Consider the following 14,336-nt stretch of genomic DNA (forward strand, 5'->3'; position numbering starts at 1 on the left):
TTGGATAGTATGACTCGACTCGTCCATCATTTTACATGATTGAACAAGTTTATAGTGGTTTTTGGTCAAATATGGATCCAATTATTAAATTATGTCTAAAATCATGAATCTTTACCCTCAATATGGATTTGGAATTCAATTTTTGCCCCGAAAGCGGTGGTGAGGCTTATGAAGAGCTCAACAGTGGCGTCTCCGACCGAGATGCTGGAGAGGAAGGGGAGACCAAGGAAGCTCAGGGGATCTTCGCAAAATCATAATTTCCATCTAAGCACCTTGATCTGGATCTTGATCGCGCATTTTTCATTGGAGAGGAAAGAGGGAGAGGAGACCTTCGCCTTGTCGACACTGAGGGAGAAGCCATCGCAGAAGATCCTGATCCGCAACCTGCCGCTCTGCAATGCCCCAAGCCTGGCCCTCACCTTCGTCTCCATCTAGATTGCCAACGACACGTTCTTTTTCAGATCCACCACCAGCTTGGCTACCCCGGACGACTGTCTCACCCTTTGTCGATACGGTCATCGACACCATCGTCGTGTTCTTCGTGGCATGCGCAAAACCCGGGAACGACCTGGATACGAGCGAGACCCCGCCCGAGTCGATCGACACAGAGACATCGTCGTAGAAGAACTCGACCTTCTTGTTGGGGTTTCGGGTATCAAGGAGATGAGAGGGTTGAAGTGTGAGTGTGAACTACCGATCACGTTGAGGGTGGAGATTTGGAGGGTCGATATGGAGAAGTCCGGCCGCTGCGGGCGGAAGAGCACCCACATGACTGCATCGGTGATAGCAAGGGCCAGGAGAAGGAAGAGCACAATGATGCAGGTCCAAATGAAGCAGAGGCAGTAGCAACGTCGCTTCGAGCGGCGCCGATTGGGTTGCGGTCGGTACATCGGCCGAGTCACTCTGTAGAGCTGAAACTTTGTGTAGGTGGCGCCACCAGTGCCTTCGTCGGCACTGGCCACTTCGCCTGCCGGAGCGGCTCCGGCCAGTCGGGACATTGGGTAAACTCGGCTGGTCGGGACGCTGTCTTCCGCTCCTCCAGAGAGAGTCGAGAGAGAGAGAAAGGGCTGCGTCTGTCAAGTTTTTTTTTTTTGAACTTTGTTTCTTTCGCTTCTATTCTTTTTTTTAACAGGGGGAAAGTGCATCGAAAATAACATAAGTTAATGAACGCGGGGCGGACGTGCGAAACACCATCCGTTGCTTACAATGCTTGTTAAAAATGTAGTTCTCGACGTCTTTTTCATCCGGTGCGATGCACCGGACGAGCCATCAAACATACCCTAAGGGTATTTAGATGCATTTTTTTCAGAAAAGTGAAATAAGCAGGAAGATTGCATTATTCTCTGTTACGCAATTTCTCACCTTTATCCCACTTTTTTGGATAAAGATAACTAGAGAAGGGTTGGTTGCCCTTCTAAAAAAAGATGAGGATCGGTTACTAGGCAGTCTAGGCCTTTGTTTATCCTATGGACAAAGCAAGGATGCAACCCAATGAGTTGTTTATCCTATGGACAAAGCAAGGATGCAACCCAATGAGTTTTTTTTCTTTCTTTATTTTTTGAAAGAAGCAATGAATTTCCTCTCATTTGGCCTCATTGCACTATTTGGTGTTTGCTCGCGTTGGCAGCAAGATGGTACGGTAAAAAGTAACGTGTCCAACTCCTCTTCCCTTTATAAAAAAGGAAAATTTTGGGGATGATATGATGAATAGTTTTAGCCCAACTTGTTATCTTTTAATTTGGTCAAGGACCTCACATTCAGCCGGTGAATAAGTAAAAGAACTTGTGTGATTGCGTGAGTTACGTGTCCAACTTTTAATATTTGGACTTTGGAGAAAGCTGGGGGCTTAATTATTGGGCTTGTATTTATTAGGTTTAACAGAGACGTGTTTTGCAATAGTTTGACTGTTAACTTTGATGCTTCTGGGTTTAGAGAAGCAAGAGAATGATTTGGTTGGCCACTTCTGCAGGTCCGTATCAGGGTGGAATTTGGAAAGTCCGAGTGGAGATCCCGGACGCATATCCATACAAATCTCCTTCCATCAGCTTTGTCAACAAAATTTACCACCCAAATATTGATGAAAGGTGAGCTCCTGAGCTCCCACTTTTTTCTGTTCATGCATTTTCCTGCATATAGCAGAGTTATGTTGTCAATAATGTGCAATTAAAATCCTTGAGGTTAATCACGTTCTCCCAAACACATAATTCTTTGTCAATTCTCTGAGTACCCTGAATTTGCACCGATGGCATCACCATCTTGTTGGCTTCACCAGGATGAATGGGATGAGTTGGCCGAATTGACTATTGAGTTGGTTCCGTCTTTTCTGGGGTAGTTCATTCGCTTGGTTTATTCTGAACGTGCCAAACCAGCAAGAAAACCACAAGTTCCTCTTATTTACATGTTTGAACTTTGAACCACCTGATTTGAATTCCGTTGGCCTATGTTTGGACCAAGATGCACATGTATGCATATATTGACAGTTTTGCAGACGACAGTGGCTTAGCAAAGTGATGTTGAAGCATGTTAGTACCACATACCACATCTACTCCATGACTTATCAGAAGAATTTTAACAGTACTGATTTGCTTTTTAGGTCCGGCTCTGTTTGCCTTGATGTCATTAACCAGACATGGAGCCCTATGTTCGGTACTCTCTCTCTCTCTCTCTCTCTTATATATATATACAGAAGCCACACTGCCCTCTTAATGAAGGGTTTAGATCAGATTTCAAACAGAAGAGAATAGGAACAGTGTGTCAGGTTCCTGAGAAAAAGGTGGATAACCTGATCTAAAGGGGGAGGGAGAAAAAAATCGATTGCATTATAACTAAAGGATTTCATATGAGATGTTCGCATGATGCAGAATTATTCTCTTGTTTTCTTTTGAAGCCAAACGAATTATTTGAAACTAGAATTATTCTCTTGAAATACCACATTGACCTCTCTTCTCGACATATCAGATCTTGTTAACATATTCGAAGTTTTCCTTCCTCAACTCCTGCTTTACCCCAATCCCTCCGATCCATTGAACGGTGAAGCTGCTGCATTGATGATGAGGGATAGCAATATCTATGAGCAGAAGGTTAAAGGTAAAGCCAACGCATTCTTGTTGTTCTCCGTGATATTTCTAATAACGACTACCTAAGCCAAAACTTGACCAGCGCACTGTCCTTTCTCATGCCCTCAACAGAGTACTGTGAGAGGTACGCAAAGGTGACCGACATCAAATGCCAAGACTCCGAAACAACCGATGATGAAGATGATGATGACAAATATGTAACTAGTGAGGATGAAATGGATGTTGAAGATGCAGACTGAATCCATAACCACCCCAAAAAAAAAGATTTGTAAATTTCATTTAATTGGCAAAAATTCTGGTTCAAAACTGTAAATTTTGCCTGGTGTAAATCAAAACTGTCTACAAATAATGTCTTTCTCATCCTCTAATTCTTAACAGCAGCTACTCATTCAGAACCTACTTGTTGTACAGATAGACAGCTGAAAACGAAGAAGGCTTCCATCTGCAACAGAAAAAAAAACAAGCATACTAAATTTACATGAAAAGCCTAAACAGACAAAATTTGGTTTAATTTACAAAGCACGAATGACACTAACCGTGGAAAATGATGCCCCATAATAGGGGAAAGCTGCGGGTATAAACCTCTCATACTCGTTGTGCCTAAATGGTCGAACTGGGATCTGCAATCCAATTTTTTTTCTTTTTCAGGTACAAGAATAAAATGTAGCCGATGACAGAAATTCTACAGGAATATAGAACCTACCTGCTTAGAGAGAGATAAGCTTGTACATCCGAGTTTTTCGTATTCGATCTTGAATTGGAAGACTCAATAAACATCTGGAACTCGGAACAAAGTATAAAAGAGACCCTACAGCACCAGAAGGGCAAAACAAGGAAAATATCAACTCAACAAAGATTACCCCAAAAAAGCAACTTAAAAAAAACAATATGCAATGGTCATGAGGGGAATTGGACGAAGCATAAACCATCTGGTTGTTGGATAAGGTCTTCAAGATGTAAGGGCTCATCATGTAAAACTTCACTTGCACATCATCAGCTACATATTTAGTCCAGCTGATTCTGGTCCACTCATAGATTTCGTCGGAGTATTCCTTCAATACAATAGACATGTTAACAATGTGCATATGAGAGAGAAGAGTACCAAATCATCGTTGAATCTGTACATAAAGTGCTCACCCTTCTCCCCAACTTTATTATGCCTAACATTGACAGCCTGAAAACCAACTAGTCAGTGTGGAAGAAAATATCCAGCCTCCAACTTGACAAAGCACATACTAATGACAAGCACATCACTGCTGCCTCAACAAGATAATGGCCATACTCCTTAATCTTCTGACAAAAACAGGACCCTTGATTTTGCAACCTTGAAAAGTAAAAATAAGCTCACCTTGAGATGGCCTCTTTCATGGAAGACCCACTTGCTTAGTTCAATCACAAATTGCTGATTACCAGACTTTTCATGTCTGCATTCACGACAGAAAAATCAACTATAAGCATGTGCATGTGCTATAAGTGTCTAATCATGTTTAGTTGTTACTAAACCCAATGCTTAATTTAATGCTTTCGTAAAGGTGTAAAGCTAAAAAGGTGCATCATATTAAATGTGATGCCCCTATAATGCAATAATCTTTTTTCTGAATGATTACAACTATTGGATCAAAATAGATCCAACAGACTTAATTAGAGTGTAGGTGAACTTAGTGCACCCTATCATTACTAAAATTATATATATATATATATATATATATATATATATATATATATATATATATATATATATATCAGAGAAATGTCTGATCTAGATTCTTAGATAGCCAAATGGGAACAAATAGCCAAAAGTTTTCTTTGTTGACACACTCCACAAGATCGATAGTATGCCTGAGCATGTTTAAGCCTTGGTAAAACCTTGAAAATTGAAATGTTCCATGGACACCACAGCAAATCATGACCTTTGATCCCACTTGTTTTTCTCTTCAATGAAAATGCAGGTTATGTAGTATACATGTCCGTGTAGGACGAACAAAGACCATATAGACACCACTGAAAACCAAATTGAGAACTATAGCAGGTTTAGCTTGAATATGGACCAAAATAGATTAGATAAAGCTTGAGATAACCTGATATGGGTTCCTCAAGATTTAGTTTTAAGTCAATGCTGCTACTTAGTAAGATTTTCTGAAACAACCACCTTTCATGTTCGAGGACCTATGAGTCACCTAAGTACTCGTTTTCAGTCATCGCTGCCGGTTCCTTACACCATTAAACTAAATATCCTTGTTGAGGAGCTAGTTGAGATGACTGAAAAATGAGCACTTAGATGACTCATAAAACCTCAGAGATGAATGTTAAAAGAAACTAATTGAAAAGTCAATTCCATTAAATAGTCTTACTACCAAAACCTATATACCAATCTGAAGCTCATCCTAGTGTGTGCAACCCAAGATTTACTAACCCTGGTAGAACCTATTTGATATAGAAAAGCCAGAGTAACCCAATCCCAAAAAAGTCAAAGCATACCAAATTTGAAAACATTGGTGCATTAGGATTCTGGTTCAGAGTCCAGACAGATGAAATGGAATTCTCAACTTTACTGAATGTGTAATTCCATAATTTCCCTTTTGAGAGAGAATTTTATGCATTTAGCACATTATTGATGGCTGCCTAGTCCTTAGTGTAGTTCATAGCCTACAGAAATATTTATGCCAAAAAGAATAGCTTATGTCATCATATTATTCCTTTCTAGATTGCTATGTTGTCAATTCTAACTATGAACTTGTTGTGCTTCCATTAATTCTGTAATTATCATTGGTTGTTTGCATCTAATAATCTAGCATCCCAAGCAATCAACCTCCACACTTCTTGGAGAAAATAGAATTAAGAATATCAAATAAAAGGACATGCCAGAGTAGAACATAAAAAGTAAATGCCACTAACATCCAATAACATAAAGACAGTTGCTCAATTTACCCACTTAATCGAACTTCCAGCCTTCTGCACTCCTGCTCTGAATAGGCTGCACATAATAAGGTTCTTTTAGACAAGTCAAGAACAGAAGCAGCATTGCATACCGGTTACTGAATAGATCCAAAGATCCAGATAGAAGGATGAGAGCATTATTTCTTGCCTGCCCACAATGATTGTAAGCAAGAATCCTCCTAGTTCTCTAACAAGTGGTATGCATACAGGTGAAGAAAGGCACAAAGCAACATAATTCAAATCCACTTGGCATCTGCTCCCACTGACTGAGTTTTACTTAGATGTATCATAATATTAGAGTGATGTTTATATGTTTTGCTCTTATCATCACATGGTTAAAAGGAATGATCCTGCTCTCATGTCAGTGAGGGATTTTCTCTGCAAAATTAAAAAATAACTGATTTTGTTATGAAATTCTCTGAAGAATCTTGATTAAATCTGAAATTAAAAGTTATATGTTTTAAAAAATTAAAATTTTCAACAAAAGATCATGACATTAGTGCAATATATGATGCAGTACTTTCACTGCCACACATTTCTTAATGTATCCTGATGTTTTTAAATTTTTGGCTCATGAAAAAGAGGTCTTTAGAACCATGATAAATTCTTAAGAAGGGCAATGTTTATGACTATTTTTTGCCATTATAGCTGGAGTGCTGGATTTAGCCACATTGAGTAGAGGATGGACCCAAAGTTAGACTTGAAGAAAGAACCTCGCCTGCCACAGCCCAGAATGACCAGCTAGGGGTGGGCAACAGGCCGGGCACAGCCCACCATGGGCTGAGATTTTTTAACCCCGGCACAGCCCAGACCGGGCCCAGGCCTATATATATATATATATACCTCTGTCTCTCTCTCCCATGACCACCATCCCCACCTCCTTCATACACATTCCCACCCTCACCAAGCTTTTCTTTCCTTCCTTGAGGCAGCCGGCCGGCGGATCAGACTGCCAGCGGCAGCGATCGCTTTCTCCGCTCCTCTACCCTCCCCTTCCACCCACTTCCCCATTCTTCTGTGGTGGCCTTTCGTCCCTTTCCTCACCCCCTCGCTGCACCCCAACCCTACCTTCATCTTCCTCCCTCTGGGTTACCAGATGACCACCTGACTGTTGCTGCTGACCTAAGAGCCACCGGGGATGACCTCTCTCTCTCTCTCTCTCTCTCTCTCTCTCTCTCTCTCTCTCTCTCTCTCTCTCTCTCTCTCTCTCTCTCTCTCTCTCTCTTCATCCACCGTGGATGGTTGCCAGAAGTTTGCTGCTAGGCAGGCATCAACCAGCCACCACCACTGGCATCAACTGTTAGGTGGCCACTGAATGGTCATGGCTACCCTCAAACAGGGGACAAAAAAAAATCTCTCTCCAACGTGTTGCCGCCAGTGGTTGGTTACCAAGCATCGCCGGCCGACTGCCGGCGGAAGCCCATTGGAGTAGTGGTTGTTGAGTGTAGGCGGTAAAGACAAAGGGTGGGGTTCGGGAGGCAGGAAGCATCAAGAGAGAGAGGACAGGTCAGAGATCAATCTGGATGGTCCCCCTTTCCCCTATATATATATCTATATATATATGAGCCAGCTGGCCAGGCCCAATTAGGCCCATGGGCCCATCAATTTAATAGGCTGAGCCAGCATTGCCCAGCTAGGCTTTTGAGCTGGGAATAGCTGAAGGCCACTTGCATTGAGCATTTTAATATGACTCAAACACTTCTATAATCATGTCAGCTCACCTAGCTTAGCTATAAAGAATATCTACACCCAACAATATCACATGACAATGCCTGCTAAAAAGGAATTAGACCCCAAGCCCAAAGGTTGCCTAATTATTTACCATACTTGGCATAAGCTTGGTTTCAACTTTTGCTGAAATGCACTGATGGAGTAGATGAGTCCGAGGTCAAAATTTTAGGTCATAGTGACGAAGGATCACCAAATTCGTACCATTATAAAATAAACCAATTAAAACTCAAAGTACCCTCAACATGCAGAAAAGCTCTCCCCCCTTCAACAGTTTTAGTAAGGATGTTCCTTTTATGGATAATAAAATGCCAATGTTTGGGGTTCAAATGAGATAGTTGGATGGTCAAGTTGCACTATCATAACCAAGAGGCTTGGGTTTGAATCCCACAGGGGCTATCTCCCATCTTGCCTATCAGAAAAGAAAAATGCTAACAATGTTTTGCTTTTTTATCTTTTTGAAAACCATCGGTACTGAAAACTTTATAAAAATTGAAAGATGGAAGCAATATAAGGATAGGGTGCCAAGCAATCTAGGGCACAAGATAAAGCAAAGAAAAACAAATGCTAATAAGCTCAATCTTTGCACGAAAGAACCACTAGACTGCACAGAAATCTGAAAGAATACCATAATGCCACATTCAAACATGGAAATACATACATGCAAAACAGAAACCAAAAAAATAGCATGCCCTGTTAAAAGTAGGACTTGATAAGTTGATCGTAGGATTTGAAGAGTATGCTCAATGTGATGCAGAAAGAACTTTAAGAATCTGAAAGGCATCAAAACAGTAAACTGGTTTTTCTGCAACATAGCATCCAGAAGCAAAATGCCATAAACTTTAAAGTACTTACATGACCATTAACAGCATTTAAAGAATGACCAATTCATCGAAATAATACTGGAGCCTGCAAATTTCAGGTTCAAAATATCAGGGCAGTCGGAGAAACCAACAGAAAGGACTGACATACTGCCTATCTTATATGAGGTTTTCATGTGCTCATGATTTCTATGGTTAAAGGCAATGAATTCAACCATAAACTTCAATCAAATATGATACTGAAGAAGCCCCAACAGAAAGACAATGGTGGCTACTGCCTCCGGCTGGTCCGACTAAACTGCTCCACCTCTCTCATTCTCTATTAGGATCCTAGTAGTTTAAATACTTAACTTTACACACCTTAATCACCCTAAGACTTTTTGGTGTATTGATTAGACACCTAACATTTGGTATCAGAGCAACCACTACATCTCGAGTTCGAATTCTGGAAGGGGCAACCAAAAAAAAGGGCTACCTAAACCAGAGTGAGATCCGCCAAAAGATTGAGAGGGCTACTTAGAGTTGAGGCGAGAGTAAAATCCATCCTAGATTGGGCCGTTGAGGACGTCAGTTGCAGAGCGTGGTGAATTGTTAAGATCCTAGTGCTTTAAGGGCTTAACTTTATGCACTTGAATCACCCTAGGGCTTTTTGGTGTATTGGTTAGACACCTCTCTCTCTCTCTCTAACTGAAAAATGGGTCACATCCCATTTTCCAATGTTCTTCCCTGTCTTGGCTGGTTTCAGCAGGTCTCTCTCTCTCTCTCTCTCTCTCTCTCTCTCTCTCTCTCTCTCTCTCTCTCTCTCGCGCCGAAAAATGGGTCACATCCCATTTTTCGATGTTCTTCCCTCTCTTGGGTGGTTTTAGCAACGACCTGCACAACTCCCTGATTCGGGCCTAGCAGTCGGGTTTCAAACGATGGCAAGAAAACCCAACCCAATTAATGTTGGGCTGAGCCCAATCCGAAAATAATCGAAACAGGCTTTCGCGGCTGTTCATATCAATTGGGCCAGTCGGGCCTTCTCGGGCCCATTATTGGGTCGCCCGGCCCTACCCAATGTCCACCCCTAGTTGATCATACAACCTCCATCCATAGCATGGAGAAATACACTTGATCCAAACAAGTAAAAGCAATTACAGTGGTATGACTGCATCTAAAAGTTCAATTAAGCTACCACAGACATACTAGCCCATAAAATGCAAACGTGATGTAAAGCTACACTTGAGAGCATTGTGGTCAAGTTATATGACACATTTCTTTTGAAAGTTGAAAAGATTGACCAAAAAATCTTTTCATTCCCATAGAATTTTATAGATATTTAAGCTATATGATGAAACATGAGGTAAACAATTCAAAAGTTTATAAATACTGCTAGATGCTTTCTTGAAAAAAGATGAAAGAAACAACAATGCTCTAAGAAGCGCTCCAAGCATCAAAATCATCTATAGCCATGGGTAGGTTTCTTTAAAATTTTGAAGGAAAAAAAATAAATGACAAAAACAACCTCTGCTCTAACATAATTGAATTGCTAAAGTTTATTTAGTAATGCAGTGGCTCCATCTCACAGTTTCAGATAATAGCAAACCGTTCATATAGAAATTCAGGTTTGCCAGAACTCTAGGGCATCACTAACACCTTTTCCTATTCAACCGGAAATCAAAAGTATCCATGAGAATCCACATCCCTTTACTTGCCCCGCATGGTTCAATATTTGAATATACTTGCAGAAGAGAGCGAAACTTTTTAGTTTGTTTCTCATCCAGATATCTGCCCAAAGTATTTTCTTGGCACTTCATTCAAGAGTAAGATTTCCTAAATCCATATCTACTAGTTTCTGATCAATCTTTGTTGTCACAGGGGGGGAATATAAAAAAAGTATAATAGAAAACTTCGGAATAGGGATTGCATGTGTTCCACTGCTAATTTTCTCAATCTAATACAAAATTACAAGCAAAGATGTACTCATCTCTTGTTCTGGACCAATAAACAGAAACAAAAGCAGTAAAAAAATAACAGAATTACAGCAAGGGTTTTATTAGAGTCTAGTATCAGAATTGGTGGGTAAAAAAAAGAGTAAGAGATGACCGACCTCAATCTTTTTGTCCCCCAATATTAAGTTGGATCGAATAAAATCATCGCTTGCAATCAAAGTATGATCTCCTTCGTTCTCAGAGACTGCGTAGCCGGAGTGACCCATTACAACAGCAGAAGGATCCTACAATCAAACATAAATCAATCCAAGCAAGAATTTTCCTAAACCACCTTATCAAATTCTGATAAATCCACGACCATAATTACGTATTCCATCTATGAAATACACATAAATTCACTAACAAAAAACTCACTCACCTCATCAAAATCTGCCCCGCATTAGGTGGCGATATCACGAATCAGATCGGAAGCTCCGACATCCCCAGCGACGATCAGGTCATGGCCGGAGTCGACGAAATCCAGAACTGGCTGCCAAATCCAACGATCCACCCAATCCTGCTCGAAGAGAAACATCGAACTTCAACAACCAACAGATCAAATTCCTCATCAACACCCCTAGAACTCTCAACACTAAAACCCTAAATCTCCATCTCGAACCCTAAAAAACCAAACCTTTTCCCAATTCAGCAAAGAACAAGTAGAACCTAAAACGAGTTGCAACAAATCTGAAACCCCTAAAAACCACGAAACCGAACAGTAGAACCGAGCATTTTCGAAAAAACAAAACAAAATAAAAGAAGAACCAAATCGATCGGCGAGGGAAGAAAACCGGATCGGGTGCTCACGCTGGGCAGAGGGCGAGAAGAGGATGAGGCCGTCGTAGAGGTACTACCTCTAGCGGTGCAGAGCGAGCTTCGGGTCGTCGGCGAGCCGGATATCGATATTGAACCCTCTCGATCAGAGATAGTCGAAGAAGAGGGAGTGGGAGGATCGGATCGCGGGGTCGTCGAGGAGTACCAGGAGGCGCCGGTCGGTGGGGCTATCGGGGGAGAAGGAGGCGGAGGGAGTGAAGAAGAGGGCCACCAGAAGCATCGGTAGCAGGGCTCACGACTTCGCCATTTTGCCGCTTAAGGTTTCAGAGGGGAGTCGCCTGTGACTTTGCGTGGGGTTGAGAGACTTCGGGGGGAAGACGACGGGGAGAGAGGTGGAATTTAGAAATTTATGTGTGTGTGTTTTCCCTTTTTTCTGATACGAAGTGAATCGGATCGGAATGAATCTGAGTCCCGATTGGTTAACTCGTACGAGATCCCGCAGTGGAAACTAGAGAGAGCGGATCGAGTCATGTTATCCGCCCATTCCCCACCGCACATCTGGCTTCGAGAACGAGTGAGCGAGGGCCACTCAGAATTTGGAATTACACATACTTGGCCCCAGATCTGCCATGTGCATAGGCGGAGCTGTGTGTGTGTGCAGAACTGGGCTGTAGCCCAGTCCTGCCTCCTGGTCCAGTTAATTTTTATATTTTTTTAAAAGCCCAGCCCTGATTCCATATGAAATAGATTTTTATCCATTTTGTAGCCCAGCCCTGAATGCAGCAAATAGTTTGATTTGTCCATATGAAATAGATTTTTATTAATAATTATAGCCATTTTTTATTTTATCTCAATTTTTTTTCGGGGGCACTGCCCCCAAACCCCAGACTATCACACCAAAATATTGTTTTTTGCTACACCCCTATTTGCACCCCCCCCCCCCTCCCTCACATGAATCCTAGCTACGCCACTGGCCATGTGTGCAACACAGATATGGGTTTACTCAACAGCCAGACCTCTATTTTGTTATACCAACCTGGTGAAAATAGTATTTCTGAAAAGTGATTTCAAGCCTAGAGGCACGTTCTTAAGATCGCTATCTTTAGAACTTCAATCACCCCACTCCGGAAATTCCGAAGATGCGAAAAAGGGTTTTGTTATGACTGAGTTCTCAGGATACAACTAGGCTTGAACCTCAAGAGAGTCACTGCTTCGCAAGAACAAATGACCTCTCCCACACATGAACTCTGCAAGCCAAACCGAGAAGAAAGAAATGAGAAAATTGGAGAGTTAGAGATTCTGATGATATTCAAAAGACGAAAATAGAAGAATTTATAGACTTTTAGAGAGGCCAAAACATTTTGCGATAAATGAGATTAATGGCCACAAATCTAACGGTTTGAAAATAGGACGAAAAGGTACCTGAACGGTTACCCACCTTTGACTGTTAATCAAAGGCCTCCAAAACCGTCCAACAGTCACAAAGCGCCTTAAACTCAACATAAATGATATTAAAACTTTTCAAACGGCCAGATATCTCAAAATCGAAAAATCAAAACGGATATTTGCGCCTCATATGCACCTCGCACAGCTGCGAGCGAAGTGCAAAGTGCGCTATCAAAATGCCACATTGCGCCACAAGCGCCCTTGCGCACGCACGTGCGCGCACGCGAACGGCGCGTCCGTTGCTGCATGATGCGCAGCAACGTCCGCAAGCCACCCATGGACACAAGGCTTACCAAAGTAAAGAATAGAGAACAAAGTTTGTATTTAAACCACTAGAAAAACTGATTTCTCTTAGATATAGGACTAAACTTTTTAAAACACTTTTGTCGGAAAGAAATCATCAATTTTAAAACTTTCCTAACAATCCCCCACTAGTTTTAAAATATATTTGGCTTGCATAGAAACTTATGCATAAGTGAGAGTATCTGCATGACTTGAACCCCCACTATTTGAAAGAAAACCTAAATTAACCAAGGTGCTAAGTGGACTTACATTGAACTTAGCTCCTTATATTGTTAACGGAGTTTTCAATCATACATAGGTTTCCAAAAGTTTGATTGTGTGGATTTCATGTTGGCACATTTAGAGCCTTGTGCTTTCCTGGATTCATGAGTGCTCTAGAGAATTGCCAATTCTCATAAGAAACGGCTCACATTTCTACACTCATATAGGTGAGTTTGTCTAGGTGTACTGTAACACACACCTTAGCCTTAAGGCCTACAAACTCATTAAGAGCTATTAGCTCAACCCTCATATTAGTTACAGTTCATGAGCACACATCAGTAATGGGCTTACATAAATATGCTCAATATCTGTCATTCACCAATTTGTTTCCCATTGAACCTATGCATGTGGGATCTCCAGCGCTCTATGTTGGGTATCCTTAGGTGATGACTTAATTGGCTTAATTCCCATTTCCCTCGATGTTTTATTGATGACATCTCTCGAAAGGCCTTTCGTAAATGGGTCTGCCAAATTTTGACATGACTTCACATATTTCAATGAAATAATATTGTCATCAATCATTTGTCTTATAAAATTGTGTCTTAGACTAATATGTCTAGACTTCCCATTGTATTTCATATTACCTGCTTTACATATAGCTGATTGGCTATCACAAAACATTGAAATAGCAGGTATAGGCTTCTCACCTAGTGGAATATCCACTAGCATATTCTTAAGCCATTCAGCTTCTCTACAAGCAGATGCCAAAGCAATAAACTCAGATCCCATTGTAGAATGAGTTATACAAGCCTGTTTCTTAGACCCCCATGCAACTGCTCCTCCTCCAAGGGTAAAAACCCAATCACTCGTAGACTTGGAATCTTAAAAGTCAGTATTCCAACTTGCATCACTATACCCTTCAATAACAACAAGAAACTCAGTATAGTGAATTCCATAGTCTAAAGTATGCTTTAAATATCTAAGAATCCTGTTCACTGCATTCCAGTGTTTATGACTAGGATTATTAGTGTATCTACACACTTTACTCATTGCATAGGCAATGTCAGGCCTTGTGCAGT

The 14,336-nt window shown here is 41.2% G+C and overlaps 2 protein-coding genes across 5 annotated transcripts in view; one reads left to right on the plus strand and one right to left on the minus strand.

Annotated features, from left to right (window-relative positions):
- The window catches only part of LOC149841919 (ubiquitin-conjugating enzyme E2-23 kDa-like), a 46,956-nt gene that overhangs the window by 3,097 nt on the left and 29,523 nt on the right, over nucleotides 1–14,336 (plus strand). For 2 of the 4 annotated variants that reach the window (XM_089998780.1, XM_089998779.1), the window contains exons 4-7: nucleotides 1,970–2,084; nucleotides 2,594–2,646; nucleotides 2,959–3,087; nucleotides 3,189–3,426. In XM_089998780.1, coding sequence (XP_089854906.1) covers nucleotides 1,970–2,084; nucleotides 2,594–2,646; nucleotides 2,959–3,087; nucleotides 3,189–3,316 — 425 coding nt within the window. In that variant the 3' untranslated portion in view covers nucleotides 3,317–3,426. Of the gene's footprint in view, nucleotides 1–1,969; nucleotides 2,085–2,593; nucleotides 2,647–2,958; nucleotides 3,088–3,188; nucleotides 3,427–14,336 lie in introns of those variants that run through there. The other 2 variants (XM_089998778.1, XM_089998781.1) reach the window with 2 other exon arrangements.
- LOC149841920 (dolichyl-diphosphooligosaccharide--protein glycosyltransferase 48 kDa subunit-like) lies at nucleotides 3,332–11,194 on the minus strand. Its single transcript, XM_089998782.1, has 9 exons — nucleotides 10,913–11,194; nucleotides 10,653–10,778; nucleotides 8,598–8,651; nucleotides 6,010–6,051; nucleotides 4,426–4,501; nucleotides 4,004–4,129; nucleotides 3,781–3,885; nucleotides 3,614–3,697; nucleotides 3,332–3,519 (listed from the first exon to the last, which is right to left on the minus strand). The coding sequence occupies exons 3-7, from the start codon at nucleotides 8,612–8,614 to the stop codon at nucleotides 3,844–3,846; spliced, it is 303 nt and encodes a 100-aa protein (XP_089854908.1). The 5' UTR covers nucleotides 8,615–8,651; nucleotides 10,653–10,778; nucleotides 10,913–11,194; the 3' UTR covers nucleotides 3,332–3,519; nucleotides 3,614–3,697; nucleotides 3,781–3,843.

Source organism: Nuphar pumila, chromosome 3, assembly GCF_984573655.1.
Source record: "Nuphar pumila chromosome 3, dmNupPumi1.hap1.1, whole genome shotgun sequence".
NCBI lineage: Eukaryota > Viridiplantae > Streptophyta > Magnoliopsida > Nymphaeales > Nymphaeaceae > Nuphar > Nuphar pumila.

Excerpts from the sequence above, each read along its gene's own strand:
- LOC149841920 (XM_089998782.1), bottom strand. Across the intron at positions 4,130-4,425 it reads ATGAAAGAGGCCATCTCAAG|GAATACTCCGACGAAATCTA; the intron begins GTGAGCTTATTT and ends ATTGTATTGAAG. Across the intron at positions 3,886-4,003 it reads CCTTATCCAACAACCAGATG|GGTCTCTTTTATACTTTGTT; the intron begins GTTTATGCTTCG and ends CTGGTGCTGTAG.